The sequence below is a fragment of the Phacochoerus africanus genome, chromosome 7, assembly GCF_016906955.1.
Source record: "Phacochoerus africanus isolate WHEZ1 chromosome 7, ROS_Pafr_v1, whole genome shotgun sequence".
NCBI lineage: Eukaryota > Metazoa > Chordata > Mammalia > Artiodactyla > Suidae > Phacochoerus > Phacochoerus africanus.
Window position 1 is genome coordinate 62,609,390 of NC_062550.1, and position 15,293 is coordinate 62,624,682.

The following is a 15,293-nucleotide window of genomic DNA, read 5'->3' on the forward strand; positions in this document are numbered from 1 at the left end:
TAGAGCCTTGTAATTTGGGAAGAAGTTGATTCAGAGGAGGTGGGACAAGACTCTTCCTGGTCCCTCATGTCCCAGGGGACAGTTCAGGACGCTGTTCTGATGTTCAAGAAGAGTGGCCTTTTTGGGAAAAGGAGAATCAGAGGAGAAGGTGGAGCTCAACTCTCAATAACTGAGTTCCTCTAAGTCTGGGATGGACTGAGAATTGCTGTCCAAGGATCAGGAGTTAGACTGGGGAGGTTTCAAACTCTTGGCCCAGGAAGGCATCAGATGCTTCAGGAAAACAAGTCAAATCTTTCAGCCTCTTTGAGCCTATTTAACATGCTTAAACTATTTACGGTATGCTCTGACCAAAAAGAATTACTTCACTTTCTAAAATATCCATCTTATGCCCAGGAGGGGCTTATAGGAGAGGAGGTCGATGGTACTCTTTGGGTTCAAAGCCTTTGTAAATTTAGAAAGGTCATGGCAATTTTACTCTGGTGATTTCTGTTTTTTATTTGCACCTGAATGAAAATGCTGCATGAAACTGGAAGGATTGCCTGGAGTTTACTCTGACATTTTGAAACAGATCTCGAGTTAAGAGTTTGAGAAGTTGGAGTTGGTTCCATATTTTGCCCGTGCCACTTACAAGGGGGAAACCATGCTTTGGGGAGGAAAGTGGGCACGTTGAGGCACTGCCTTGATGTTGTCAGTAGTAAGAGTAATAGTAACAGCAAAGAGGGGGAGAAGAAGGGGAAAAAAATAGCAAATACTACTTGCATCAAACTATCGTGTGCCAGACACAGAGATGACATAACTCACCAAAGGTCACACAGCTTGTCTGTGCCCTGCCTCCTACTCTCCTACTGCCACCTGCCACCATCCTGCTTGTTCACCCCCTCCCCAGGACTTCGGTTGACACTTGCCATGACGCCTTTAGACATAACCATCAGTCACAGTTTCTGGGAGGCTGAGATGAGGGTGGAGGCTGCAGAGCTGAGACAGACTCAGATCACAGAAGGGAAGGAATAGAGAGAGGTCAGGAATATTCTTCTGGCAGTGTGGCACAACGCAAGAAACATGAGCCTCCAGAGTTGAACAGATTGGGCATAACATCCTGGACCCTCCGTGAGCCTCAGGTGTTTTTTGCTATATTGCAGGCCTAGCAATATCTTCCTTTTGGGCAGTTCGTGACAATGAAATGCCATAACTCTGGGTGAAGCTCTGGCACAAAGCCTGACTCAGAACAGCCACAATGACTCTAATATCATCACATCTCTGTTTGCGCTGTTATCTGAAATGACCATGACTGCTCTCTGGTGCCAAGGGCATGAGCACCTTCCATTCCTGACCCCGTCTTCCACTCCAGCTCTCCACTTTCTCCAGAGCAGGAGCAGTGGAGGGAGGAGCAGGGGAGAAGAGGGACCCTGCAGAGGGTGGTGACCAGCAGCAGCAGCAGTGGATCGGCACAGCCCCCAGGCAGTCCTGGGCTCTCTCTGAGAGGCAGAGGCCAGCCTCTGCCTGAGGAATAGCAGCTGAGGTCTGAGATGATGACTGATGTCTCAGCGTCACCAGGAGACCCACAGTGGTACCAGGGAAGAGTGGCGAGATAGGCCTCCCTTGGGGGGTGGGGGCTCCCAGAGCCGCCAGTCCCCAGCTTGATTAAGTGTCACAGCAGTAAAAGGTCAAGGCAGTCATGGATCAAATTTGAATATGTAAATTATCTTTTAACACATTTTTCAAAACGCTAGCTTTGCAGATCTAGACATCACTGAGTATGCACGAGATTAGGGGAAGGAGTGCAGCAGATCAAGCCATGGTGCATCCAGCCTTCCACGTGGAACTGAGTCTGTCCAGGGCAACTAAAATCTAGAGTTGGGAGAGGCAGGACATGGGACCGCCCTCACCTCCTCCAGCCTCTCCACGGAAGAGCACTGGAGTGCTGTCTAGCAGAGGCTTCCTGGAGGGTCTGAGTATCCTTCCCGCCCCAAACCCCCGCCCTGGGACATCAGTCCATAATTTACCAAGAACACACTTGTTCAAGCCAGTACAGGGGACAGAAAGAGGTAAAGAATATACTCTCTGCCCTCCAGGGCTTAAAGACACATTCAGGGATGGGAATTTGTGCATCAAGCTAGAGCTAACATTTTAATGTAATAGCCAATGGGAGCGGTTGACCCACAAAAACAGAGCTCTTTCTCTGGGCGGGGGTAACCCGGGACAGCATCATGGTGGCGCTGAGGCCTGAGAAGGGTGACAGAGGATGCAGAGTATTGAAGAATGTGGAAGGGGCTGATGGAGGGAAGAGTGTGTGCAGCTCAGAAAGCAAAGCTGCGTGTGTGCCACACACAGTAGAGAAAAAGCTCCGTGCAGAAAGCAAGAACAGAGAACACTGTGAGCAGACATAGGAAACAAGCATGTTTACCAAGGGGGAGGGGAGGAAGGACAGATTATGAATTTGGGATTAGCACAAACTACTATGCGTGAAATAGATCAGCAACAAGGACTGACTGTATAGCACAGGGAGTTGATAGTCAATATCTTATAACTTTTATTTATTTATTTGTTTATTTTGTCTTTTTGCCATTTCTTGCACCGCTCCCGCGGCATATGGAGGTTCCCAGGCTAGGAGTCCAACCGGAGCTGCAGCCGCCGGCCTACGCCAGAGCCACAGCAACACGGGATCCGAGCCGCGTCTGCAACCTACACCACAGCTCATGACAACGCCAGATCGTTAACCCACTGAGCAAGGCCAGGGATCAAACCTGCAACCTCATGGTTCCTAGTCAGATTCATTAACCACTGAGCCACGACGGCAACTCCAATATCTTACAATAACTTTTAATGGAATGTAATCTTAAACAAATACAACTGAATCACTTTGCTGTACCCTTGAAACTAACATGATATTGTAAATCAGCTGTACTTAAAAATATAAGTGAAAAAGAGTAAAGACTAAAATATTACAGAAACAAAGCCAAATACATCATATTAACTAATTTAAATGAGCAAAATTTAGCTATTAAGACAAGAAGACTTTTAGGTTAAATTCTAGAGACACACCTAAAATGAATGTGTATTTTTATGCCTCTTCCCATTCCCTGACTTTGAGTACATACTATTTTATTTTCCATTGTCAAGTTTTATAGCATATACATTTTGTTCTATAATCTTGTTTCTATAATGTTTATTCCTAGCTCTATGTTTAATTTAGTATTGCAAATAACACTTTCAAACACTAGTAAAAAAAGAACACTGGGAGAGTGGGGTAGATCTTTTTTTTTTTTTTTTTAAGGATAGGAAACGAAACGTTCTGTATAAAAAGACATATTTTACTTTGAAAGAAAAAACTAAAAGTAAAATTTTGTGCATAAAAAATATCAAGGACAGAAGACGAATCTTCACGTAGAAGAATATTTCAAGCACATCTGAGAGATAAAGAGTTACTATCATACTACACCAGGAGCTCCCTAGGAATAGATAAGAAAAACAAACAACTCAATAGAAAATGGGTAAAGGATATGAGTAGAGGGTTAAGAGGAAAATCGGAATGGCTCACAGACATACAAGGGGTGCTCTGGCTCACCACAAGGCAAGGAGAGGAAAATTAGAGCAATTAGGTATGTCCTTCATTCCTTAGACCAGTGGACTTTGAGTAGTGGTTAACAAAGCAGTGCTGGTAAGAATGTGAGCAGGGCACCCTCTTTGCTTAGTTGATGGGAATTTCAGTTGCTCTCCATCTGCTGTAAAGTATTCTGACAACATGGAGAACATTTGAAAACATACACATCCATTCATTCTACTCTTTCATTCCTGGGAATTGATGCTTTGGAAATACCAAGAGGTATATTGTGTGTATGGATAAATTTGGGGGAAACCTCCTAAATGTTTATCCATAGGGGTATAACTGAATAAATCGAGACCCATTCATTATTGGAGAACTACTATGCAGCTCTTAAAAAGACTTAGGCCTGCCATCTATTGACTTGGAAGAAAGCCCACGATGTATCACGAAGTGGGAAAAGCAAGTTGCAGAGACATGTGTACTATGATCCGGTTTTGGAAAAATACATACATACGTACACACCCATATTCTTTCCTCATGTGTAGGTATATGTATTTTGTATGGATACAGAAAATGGATGGCCATGAACCAGAATGTTCATTTGGTTACAAGGAATGGAGAAGAGGGATGGATACAGAAATATAAAGACTGAGCAGAATGAAGTGTTACCAGACACTTAACCTTCAAAAATCCTCAGAGCTAAGATGATAGCTTCGGGGGAGGAGCAATGGGAGTGCCTTGCTGTCCTGAGATTTCTGTTCTGGAGCCCAGGGGCAGCTCCCACACACGACCCGGGAGAGCTGCCAGACTGACACCATGCCGGGACCAGACGGAGTGCAGATCGGGGCTGCCTGGTGGAGATTTTGCCCGTCCCTTCCGCTTGCTCAGGGAAATGACATGTAGTTTTCAATCCTGCATTTTAACGGTCAGCTGAGGGCTTCATAAAAGCAGCAAGCATTTATGTTAGATGCAGATGTCATCTCCAGCAAGAAACAAAAAGCTTTGGTTTGGGGAAAATAACTCCTCAAGAGGTTCTCATAAGTGCTTTTCTTCCAAGATCTTGAGAAATGACTTTGGGTGCAGATGAGAGAGGTCTCCTAGGGAAAGCCATGTCCTCTGGTCTCTGTGCAAGGATTGCAGCAGCCTTCATGGCCTCCATGCCCTGCCCAAGCCTCTCCCCCTCCCCCGGCCCCCACAATGATACTTCCCCAAAGAGACAGACTCAGGGGCCTCCAGAAACAGGACCGTCCCTGTGGGTCCCAGGGGGCCGACGGGGGTGATGTCACTGCTGGGAGTGGAGGAAACCTTTCAGCCGAAGGAAGACTTTGCCGCCTAACATCACTACAGACTGGTTCCAGCATTTTCTGAAGGGAAGGCTTCTACAATAACACTCTGTGTGTTGGTGAGGTAGATTCCCTTCTGAGGAGAAATCCTGGGCGGAACAGGTGCTCCACATGTATCGAGAGCCCCAACCAGAAACCCTAAAAATGACTCCATATTTTCCTGAGGAAACTAATCAGAGATTTTTTTTTTCTCCTGAGAAAGATGATTTCAGCTCTCAAGAGATCTTCTGAAATGTTAGCGTGCCAGGGAACTGCACTTTGTAGAGACAGATGCTGTTGTTAAATGGGCTTGTGGAGATGATGTTTGCTGAGTGCTTCCCTCTGAGGAATTCAGAGCGCTTTACAGACGTTTTCTTCATTATTTCTTAAGGTTCTTCTTTTTTCCGGAACATATTTTACTCTTGACTATCAATTTTTCATTCAGTTTTTCTCACTGGATTTTCTCTGAAATATTTCCCGTTAACCTCATTTCCTCCTCCTCTTCCGCATTTCCAATATTGTGTACTCATGCTGGTTCAGACATTCTAGAAGAGAATTCAAGATTTTTCCTGTCAGAATCTCAGGCTTCTCTTTCTCTATTTACTATTACAAACTTTTAAATTTATAATATTTTCACCATACTTTCTCCCCCTTAAAAGAAGAACTGCTTGAAACAGACCTCATTCTTCTACATAAATAGTCCTGATTTTCTTTCATTTTAGTTGTTTACTTGTTTCTAACTGTCTTGCTTCACAAAGAAGTTGAATCGACTAATTCGTGGCAACTAAACACATTCTTTAACTTGAACCCCATGTATTGGCATTATAGCAGAGTTGTGTTTCGTGTTTTTCCAAACCTGTTTCTCCTTTGAGTCCTGAAGGAACTTGTTAACTCTCCTTCTCACTGTAGTCATCCTTGAAGAAGCAATTTTTTAAAAAGAATGAAGACTTTAAGACAAGCTAAACTTTTGTACAAGCAGATCTGATACTCACTTCCTTCCCTTCAGGAAATAACCACTAACACCTTTTTATAAGTGGGATGGCAGCATAGAAGGGTGCCTCTGTCCTAAAGAGATCCAAGGATAGTGAGATTTTGTACCTTAGAAGTCACCCCCCTCCCATTTTACAGATGTGGAAACTGAGGCTCAGAGAATTATAGAAATTGGTCTGCCATCACAGAAATAGTTAGGGACACATTCAGAATTTAGTTTAGGAGACACAACACCTCAAGTGCAGTAAGGTAGTGAATACCATGAAATAAGAGTGATGTGGTTACGCTGGGCAGTGGTGAGCTGGTGGATGTTTAGCAACTGGGAGCAGGGCAGGCAGAGGAAGCCCTAACCTTATGGTGCCCATGGCCAGTTTCAAACTACAAACCTGAGGCCATTGAACAATGGGCTAAGAAGAGATGAGTACAATCCACTTGGCCCCCAAGAGGACCAAGCTAGACCAGCTCTCCCGACACACATCACACCTTCCAGCTGTGGCACCATCCTCGGTCTCTCCGTTGAGCAGCTGCAGAACTCCATAGCATTGTTCCTGCTGTTGCCTCGGCAGACAAACCACTCTTCACCTACTGAGCCATCTCTTACGTTTCAAGGCCCGGCTTAAGTAAGGGTCATGGTCAAGCTTTTGTCCAACTCTCAGAAACAATCACTTCTACTCTGAATCCCAGAGTAATTTTTTATACCTTTGACTAGAGGAATTGCCAAAGCCTGGCTTGATAGGATTGTCAGTAGACAGTGTCTTTCTCTACGAGAACATCCTTGGAGGACCGTGTCTCATATACCTTCATAGTCTGAGAAGCAATGCACAGTGCTGGGTGGGAGCCCAGGCTCTGGAGCCAGACTGTTCAGCTTCAAACCTGGACACATGCTCACTTATCTTGAGCCTGTGACCCCTCTGTTCTCACCTGTTCAATGAGACAGAGAGAGCCTCCATCTCACAAGCTTGCTGGGAGGATTCATGAGATTGCTGGATGGGTTTGGTGCCTTGCACATACTAAGCCCTCAGTAGATGTTGCCTGGTCTCGTTACCTCTAGCACACAGCCCGGTGCCTGGCACAGAAGGGATGTGCAGTGGATGTTGGTCAGATTGCATTGAAGTGAAGCAAGGATATGATCCAGCTAGCTCAACAGGAAGACGGGAATGAGCAAGCAGAAGAAGGAAACCATGTGAACAGATTATTTCTGGGGAAATGAGAATGATATAATAAAGAAAAATCAGCTCAGCATAGAATTATAGGATCAGAACCTTGCTTTCCAACTGTGGCGTAGCGATGGGGTCATCCATGCCCTCCCCTTGCACCATGTGCAAGACCCTGTAAGTCTGTACATATGCCCTTTGTCGTTGCAACAGCTAGTGTAGACTACCGTCCTTTTTCATACCATGCAGTTGCTTTAAAAAAAAAAAAAAACCTCTAAATGCTAGACATTAAGTATAAATGCTGTGGAATTTCATTCCATTTTGTTCAGTCCATTATTCCAATGAATTCATGCCGCTTCCAAGCTTGAGTCTGCAATGCAGTATATCTTCTATACTTTCCAGTTTGTGTTGTCTGCAGTTTTGTGAGCATGGCTTCTGTTTTGTTTTCTGAAACACTATTCAGGCCACTTCTAAGAACAGAGTCCCCTGCCATGGCACTAGAGACCTCTTTCTGCACTGGCATCGATTCACTAAAAATTCTTTCTCTCTTTTTTTTTCCTTTCTTTATGTGGATTTTAAATTCCTTTCAAATCTATCAAGTATACAAGGATCTATATTATATTCCATCTTGTTCACAAGTTTCATGAGAAGACTTGGCCCAGTTGCTATGTCTGTAGTGTGTTTGTTTCACAGATATAGTAAGGCTATCGGAAAAGAAGATGCAGCTAGCTTGTTGAAACCTGTTCCTGATTAACCTATATTAGCTTCCAAAATCAGCAACTTCCTTTTCCAACTTTGGCAAAGGATGCATGTTTCAAAATAGTGATGTTAACTGTATCAAGGTGGATTAGGCTCAAGGCACAAAGCACGACCATCTAGGTGAGCAGTTTGGGCACTATCCTGTGGGTGGCAGGAGGTTGTTGGCATTTTTGAATAGGGATTATATGATGAAATGATGTTATAAGAAGAGCTATCTATGGAGTTAGTGTCGTGACTCAGTGGTTAACGAATCCGACTAGGAACCATGAGGTTGCAGGTTTGATCCCTGGCCTTGCTCAGTGGATTAAGGATCTGTTGTTGCTGTGAGCTGTGGTGTAGGTTCGCAGACACAGCTCGGATCCTGTGTTGCTGTGGCTCTGGTGTAGGCCAGCAGCTACAGCTCTGATTAGCCTGGGAACCTCCATATGCCATGGGAGTGGCCCTAGAAAAGGCAAAAAGACAAAAAAAAAAAAAAGAAAAGAAAAGAAAAAGAAGAGCTATCTGGCAGCAGTGTCCACAATGGACTCTAGAAGAGACCTTATGTGAGGTTTGAAGTTGCCTGCCATAATCCCAGAATAGGCTGCTGGCCCATAGCTTTAAAGATGGAAGAGAATAAGTTTGGATTTAAAAGAAAAACAATCAGAGACTATTAGGGGAAGGTGATAGTGGTAAACAAATTAAAATAGGTACATCAGGGCTTCCCAACCTTTTTCACATAAGGAGACATGAAGGAAAAAAATATCAGTTTGGCCATTAGGGTAACTAGGGCTGCATGGAGATGCCCATGACCCAACATCATGGGGTCCCAGGGCTGGCTCTTCCCTTCCCCAAGCCCCACCTCCCCCAAATCACAGGCAGAAGACATTAACATGTCCACATGGCTGGAAAGCTCTTTGGATATTTTTGTTTTCAATATGAGTAGTCATGGCACTATGAAGAAAAACAGACTTGCACCAAAATCAGGACTAACAGTACGGAGGACTATACATATCAAGGAAAGCAAATGTTTGCTTCCGTGCTGAATTCCGAACACGGAAGTTTAAATATAGCTCATGCACTTGGAAGAAAAGTAGCATCAGGGTTAAGGCCAAACCAGAGGGCCCAGGCTCCCGAGCCTCTGCCCTTGTTATAGGGGCACAAGAGAACAAAGGCAGTGGCTGAACAGGGCTAATTTGGGCATGGAAGTAGGCAGCATGTGCCAGACATATCAGGGGGATCTATAAGCCGCACCTGGAGAGGAACTAGGTAGAACCTTACGTGTAGACAAAAGCAGAAACAAAGGAGTGAATTTTGATTTTGGACTAGTAGCCACCTTGCTTGAAAATTTTTGAAGGCCTGCCCACTTGTTGTTCCTTGTTGGTTTTCGTAGTTAATAAATTCAGTAGTTTTGTAGTCCTGGTGCTTCACTTGTGCTACTAATTTGCGTTGCTGCATGGAGGAAATTATAGATGGAGAAAACGCAGGAACTCGCAATCCCTAATTCTGTGTGATAATTGAAGATGCTTGGTTATAGAAAATGAAAAGGTGTTCCCTCTTTAATAAACTCAGTGGCAGAGCGAGAACAAGAACCCGCCAACAAGGCAGGGAAGTTCTATTATAAAAACAAGGAATGAATGGCTCTCCTGAAAAAATAATGGAACCCACACATTTCCCTGGATGACTGGCAGCACGGCCACCAGGTGCAAGACCCCGGGGGCACCCCCTGCCTTTCACACTGGCATATGAGAAGCTGGGATGCACAACCTGTGTGGCCACGGGTGGCAGCTCACAGAGACCTATTGGATGACCACCAGAGCACCCACCCAGCCCAGCAGGTGTGTATCTGTGCTCACCTGTAATGTCCATCACCTCTTCGACCACAATTCCTCCCCCAGCCAAGCTGTGTCCATAGTCTTTCATCCTGACTCACCATTTTATCCCAATTCAGATCCACCCAGTCTCTACACGGCTTCCCACTGGACCTCCGTTACAAGCCAAAACACATCCTTCTGGCTCATTTGCTCCAGTCATTCTGTTGACCTTTCCAAAGCTATTTGCTGCTTTCACTGTCCTGCTCCTTGTTACTGTTAAGTAGAAAACACCAACAGGCACTCAAAACAGAAAAGCCTGGCATCCTCCCAGCACTCAGGATAGGCTTTGGTTTTAGCACTTATCACAGGGTGCTGTTTACATTTCTGACTCCGTCACTCAGTGTAAGCTTGTTGAAGGGCATTAATGTTTCTTGGAGCCACAGGGCTTATTGAGGTGTCTGGCACATAGTAGGTCCTCTTAATGTTCACTAAGTGGATGAGTAAATGATTATCTTACCTTTCTTCGATTTGGACACAGTAGTCTCATTCTGAGCATATGGTTTAAAGAGGCTTCTCGTCTCTGATATGAACAAGGCCAGCATCTTTGGCCTTGGTTTAGCAGCTTCCCGGGTGATGCCAGGAGAGGCTGCTCTGTCTCCACCAATGGTTTCTGAGTCTGTTGTTGATCCCGGTGCAGGTGGGGAAGTGGAAAGACAAGTCCCTGCAGATGAAGTACTACGTGTGGCCCCGAATGTGTCCTGAGACAGAAGAGCAGGAGGACGACCACCTGAGCATCGTCACGCTGGAGGAGGCCCCGTTTGTCATTGTGGAAAGTGTGGACCCTCTGAGTGGAACCTGCATGAGGAACACAGTCCCCTGCCAAAAGCGCATAGTCTCTGAGTACGGCACCTTCCCCAGTGGCTCTGGGTGGCATGGGACAGTCAGACTTGACCCAGCTGTCAGCACCTGGCATAGAATGAATTGGGCACCATGTCAGAATTTTGTTACTATGGAGTGATGGAATTTCTGGCAGCCCTGTGGTCTGGCATCTGGTCCTGTCCAGATCATGACCAGGAGAATTGCTGTTGACTCTGTGATCGTTTCTTGAGCCTTGCCTGGTCCCAATGACCAGGACCTCAAGTTTATGGAGATTTAATGTTATATTGGTGTTGAAATATGTTTACTTTGATCAGCATGTCTGGAAATTTTGAGATTTAGAAACATTTTTGGAAATAGATAAAACTCATCTATACTCTTAGGAATACAGAGAATGGTTCTTTCTGGTGAGGGTGGGAAGGAGAACAAGAAGCCTTTAAGGTTTTGGTAACTCTTCTGTATCTAGATGTGGGTTCTGGATAAATGGTGGGTTCAGCGTATGAAAAGGCATCCAACTGAATCCTTAGGAAATGAGCACTCTCCTGATCTGTATTATACTTCAAAGGTGCACTAAAAATTACAAGAAAACGTGGTCCAGGGTGATGAGATAATGAAATTATTGCAGTTCTGTGGTCTGATTTATTTCCTCACTCAGGCCTGATATAAATTGTGCTGAGCTGTGAAGGGGTGTGTCTGTGGCAGAGGGTTGCGGGGGTGGAACATTTGCTTTGTGGTTGGAGTTTTAATGGCCAAGGGTAATGTTTTGCCTTTTGTATAATTTTTTGTTTGTTTGTTTTTTGCTTCTTTAATGGTTAGAAATAAAACGGATGAAGAGCCAGGTTACATCAAAAAATGCTGCAAGGGGTTCTGTATCGACATCCTTAAGAAAATTTCTAAATCTGTGAAGTTCACCTATGATCTTTACCTGGTTACCAATGGCAAGCATGGGAAGAAAATCAATGGAACCTGGAATGGTATGATTGGAGAGGTGAGTGTGAGGGATTAAGGACCATGTCTGTATTTCCTTTATGTTGCTTTGTTTAAACATAAAAAACTCTCCTTTTACAAATTTTGGAAAATACAGAACAATCCAGTTCGCTTGGGTCTGAACTAAGTGGGTCCATTTATGTGTGGATTTTTCTCAATAAATACACAGTCGGCCCTCCTTATCTGGCATTCTGCATCTGCAGATTCATTCACCCATAGATCCCACATTTACAGTCTGCAGCTAGGAGAACCCACAGATAAGGAGGACTGACTGTGGGATGGAGGCATCTTCAGATTTGGGTAACCACGGATACTGAGGGATGACTGTAAATGAAATGTTCCCACTATACAAAGCAAAACACTGTAGGGCCCTGAGAGTCTTTCCCGTGGCAGCCCCTCGCCTCCCCAGATGCTCTAACTGGAGCCTTGTGCTTTCTTTCCCAGGTGGTCATGAAGAGGGCCTACATGGCAGTGGGGTCACTCACCATCAATGAGGAGCGTTCAGAGGTGGTCGACTTCTCCGTGCCCTTCATAGAGACTGGCATCAGCGTCATGGTGTCACGCAGCAATGGGACTGTTTCACCTTCTGCCTTCTTAGGTGAGTGATGGGCTTGAAGGTGTGAAGGAAACAGAACAGGGACAGGTAGACGGAATGAGGAACAGGTGCAGGAACTTCCTTCAGCTACGGATTTCATTTGGGTACCATTCTCCAACATGAAAACTGAAAAACACCCCCACAAAATAGGAAGGCGTGATACCCTCTAAGAAAGCAGTGCAGGACCAATCACCAGGGTCCTACTTGAGTCCTGCTTCTGCCACTTACTCATCTTTTGACCTTGAACAGACTTGCCCCGTCCTGGGGCTCAGTTTCCTCATCCACAGAAGACATCAGCTGGCTGATGTCTGAAGCTGCTTCCTGCTTTAATCATTGCTAATTTTGGATATCATTCAAATACCTATTTATTTTAAATTCTCTTCAAGAACAGAGTTCAATCCTATCAAAAAAAAAGGTTTTCTGGCTTCATATGAATTTTCGGAGGCTTTGCCACATAAAGCTGCTCTGATTCTCCCTCCCACCTGCCTGGTCCTTCCGTATATGATGCTGGACCTCACTCTCTAGCATCACTTATGTCAAAAGCCTTCCCTATGATATAAGACTGGGTGAGATAAGGCCAAGATTTCAATTAGATGAGGTCTTTTGTGAGCTCATACCACATATTTTTTTGCAGGGACCGTGAGGGCCAGGGTTTGGAAAATAAAATGTCACCTTGAAAACAGACCACGGGGCTAGGAGATAGGAAGCTGATTCAGTCATAAACAGGCTGAAAGGCCCTGGACCAGTCACAATCTCGCTAAGGGACATCAGCACTTTTTTCGTGAGGCTGTTGGAATAGACAATGACTAACACTTCTCCCAGCTCCAGTTTGGGGGGCGGGGGGAGTTGGTTGTCATTCACTGAATGCACTACAAAGTAGAGTTACAAGTTCCATAGGATTTTTCTTTAATTACCCACATTTCTCAGCTAAATTTCTTACTCTAAGCAAATTCTGGCCCTTCCAATTTTATGTGGAATGTTATTGGATAGCAAACAGCCTATGCATTAATCCTCAGAGCAGTTTGATGGGTTTATTTGCTTTTTTTTCCTTTATGAGGCTAATTGAAACATTAAAAGATACAAATAAAACCACATTGTAATTCTAAGCTGAGCACTAACCTTAATTTCTAAACTGGAGGAGCCAATGACACATCAGTACAGCTCTAGAAGGACATAGAAATGCCAAGCAAGGGGTGTGTGTGTGTGTGTGTGTGTGTGTGTGTTTGGAGGAGGAACAGTTAGTTAATTACAGGGATAGGAGAAGTCAATATTTATTGAATACCTACAATGTTATACGCCAGGCATCATTGTACAAACTTTGATTATATTGTTTCTTTGACACTATTATTATATCCCGTTTATGGCTTAGGAAACCGAACCTTAGGTTATGCAATTTTCCAGCAGTCTCTCAACTAGTCAGGGGCAGAGCCAGCATTAAAGCCCAGATGTGGCTGTCTGCACAGCCTGTGTCTAGTACACATGGGGACATTTCAGAGCTTGACTCCTAAATCAGGAACCAGTGCTGTGGGCTGAGACTAAGATGTGATCTAATACAATGGGAAAGTACAGATTTTTGCCCTCAGAGGACCTTAGTTTATAAGCCCGGTCACCTTCTGAGTATGAACTTGCAAAGGACTGTGACCTCTGAGTCTTATTTCACTGCTCTGTACAATAGATATGATAACCCATAATGAAAGGGCCATTGCAAGGACTGTAGAAACTATTTGGTGAATGCACTTTCTAAACTGTAAAGACGGGGAAGTCCCACTGTGGCACAGGGAGTTAATGATCTTGCTTGCCTCTGTGCATTGCCGGTTCAATCCCTGGCCCGTTGCAGTGGGTTAAGGATACGGCGTTGCCGCACCTGCGATAGCTTGGATTGGATCCCTGGACTAGGAACTTCCATATGCCATGGGTGTGGCCAAAAAAGGAAAAAATAAATAAATAAAAATAATAATAAAATTCACAATTATAACAAAAAAATAAATCATAAAGACTAGTACAAATATTTTTTTGTATCTTGTGTGCGGAACGTTGCCCTGGGCTTAACAGGGGAAAGGAAGCATAGAGACAGTGCTTTTACTTACTTATTCCCTTATCTTGGATGAAGCGAAATCAGGGTGGGATTGCAATCAATTAGAGCCAGGAAGAATCAGTCCCCTTGGCTTTGAACAGTACCTTCCACCATCACTTCTCTGGCTGCCACTGAAAGATTTTGCATTTCACAGTTGGTGTGTGCCTTATCAAGTTCCTTTTAAAATTAATTAAATGACTAGGCTTTTGTAATTCCCTTGGGAGTTCAAAAGTAAAGTAGCTTTCAAAGTAAGGAAATGTTTTCTAATTTCTAGCCCATTTTTCCCCTTTTCAAATTTCATCTCTATTAATGATTTGGAAGATGGAGAAAACAATGCGTTAATTCACTTAGTTCTGGGTTTACAATGTGATGTGACAGCTAAAAAGGCCAGAACTATTTTGAGACACAATTGAGGAAGCATTGTATTATGAGGGACAGAATAGTGATTGTCCCTTTTTATAGGCCTCCAGAGAGATGGCTCCTGGTATTCAGTGTTCAATTTCTGGACACGACTAAGCCAGAGAGATTTAGATCAACTGAAGGAGATTCAACAACAACAACAAAAAAAAAGATTAAAGAAGTTGGCATTCCCCTTGTGGCTCAGCAGGTTAAGAACCTGACATAGTCTCCGTGAAGATGAGGGTTCAATTCCTGGCCTCACTCAGTGGGTTTAGGATCTAGCATTGCCACAAGCTGCGGTGTAGGTTGCAGATGTGGCCAGGATCCGGTGTTGCAGTGGTTGTGGTACAGACAACAGCTGCAGCTCTGATTCGACCCCTGGCTCAGAAACTTCCACAGGCCTTGTGTGTGGCCATAAAAAGAAAAATGAAATGATTAAAGAAATAAAAGAAAGCACGTGTAAAACATTCCTGCTCTCTTGCCTGGTCTTATCCCATCAACCCTGTCACCTGGTAATAGATCGTGGTTGTATTGTTAATCACAGCCAAAGCACACCCCCCCTTGCCATTCGCTAAGTTCCCAGTGTTGTGGTTACTGATATTCAATGTGGGTGAATTTTTTTTTTAAACATTGACTTATATTCTCATACACTAGTGACGTCTGATAAAATATACCACATCAAAGCAGACTGGAAAAGTAAATCGCGGCTGAAAAGTTTAAGAGGAGGGAGGCAGAGGGGCAGAGAAGTTATTCATAGGACCTAATTGTTACCGAACCAATTCAAGCCTGAAATAATTGTTGAG

General features: G+C 44.2%; 1 protein-coding gene across 1 annotated transcript in view; it reads left to right on the plus strand.

The window, feature by feature from the left end:
• The window catches only part of GRIN2B (glutamate ionotropic receptor NMDA type subunit 2B), a 444,445-nt gene that overhangs the window by 374,124 nt on the left and 55,028 nt on the right, over window positions 1–15,293 (plus strand). Inside the window, exons 6-8 of the mRNA XM_047787502.1 lie at window positions 10,257–10,459; window positions 11,252–11,423; window positions 11,867–12,020. Coding sequence (XP_047643458.1) covers window positions 10,257–10,459; window positions 11,252–11,423; window positions 11,867–12,020 — 529 coding nt within the window. The remainder of the gene's footprint in view (window positions 1–10,256; window positions 10,460–11,251; window positions 11,424–11,866; window positions 12,021–15,293) is intronic.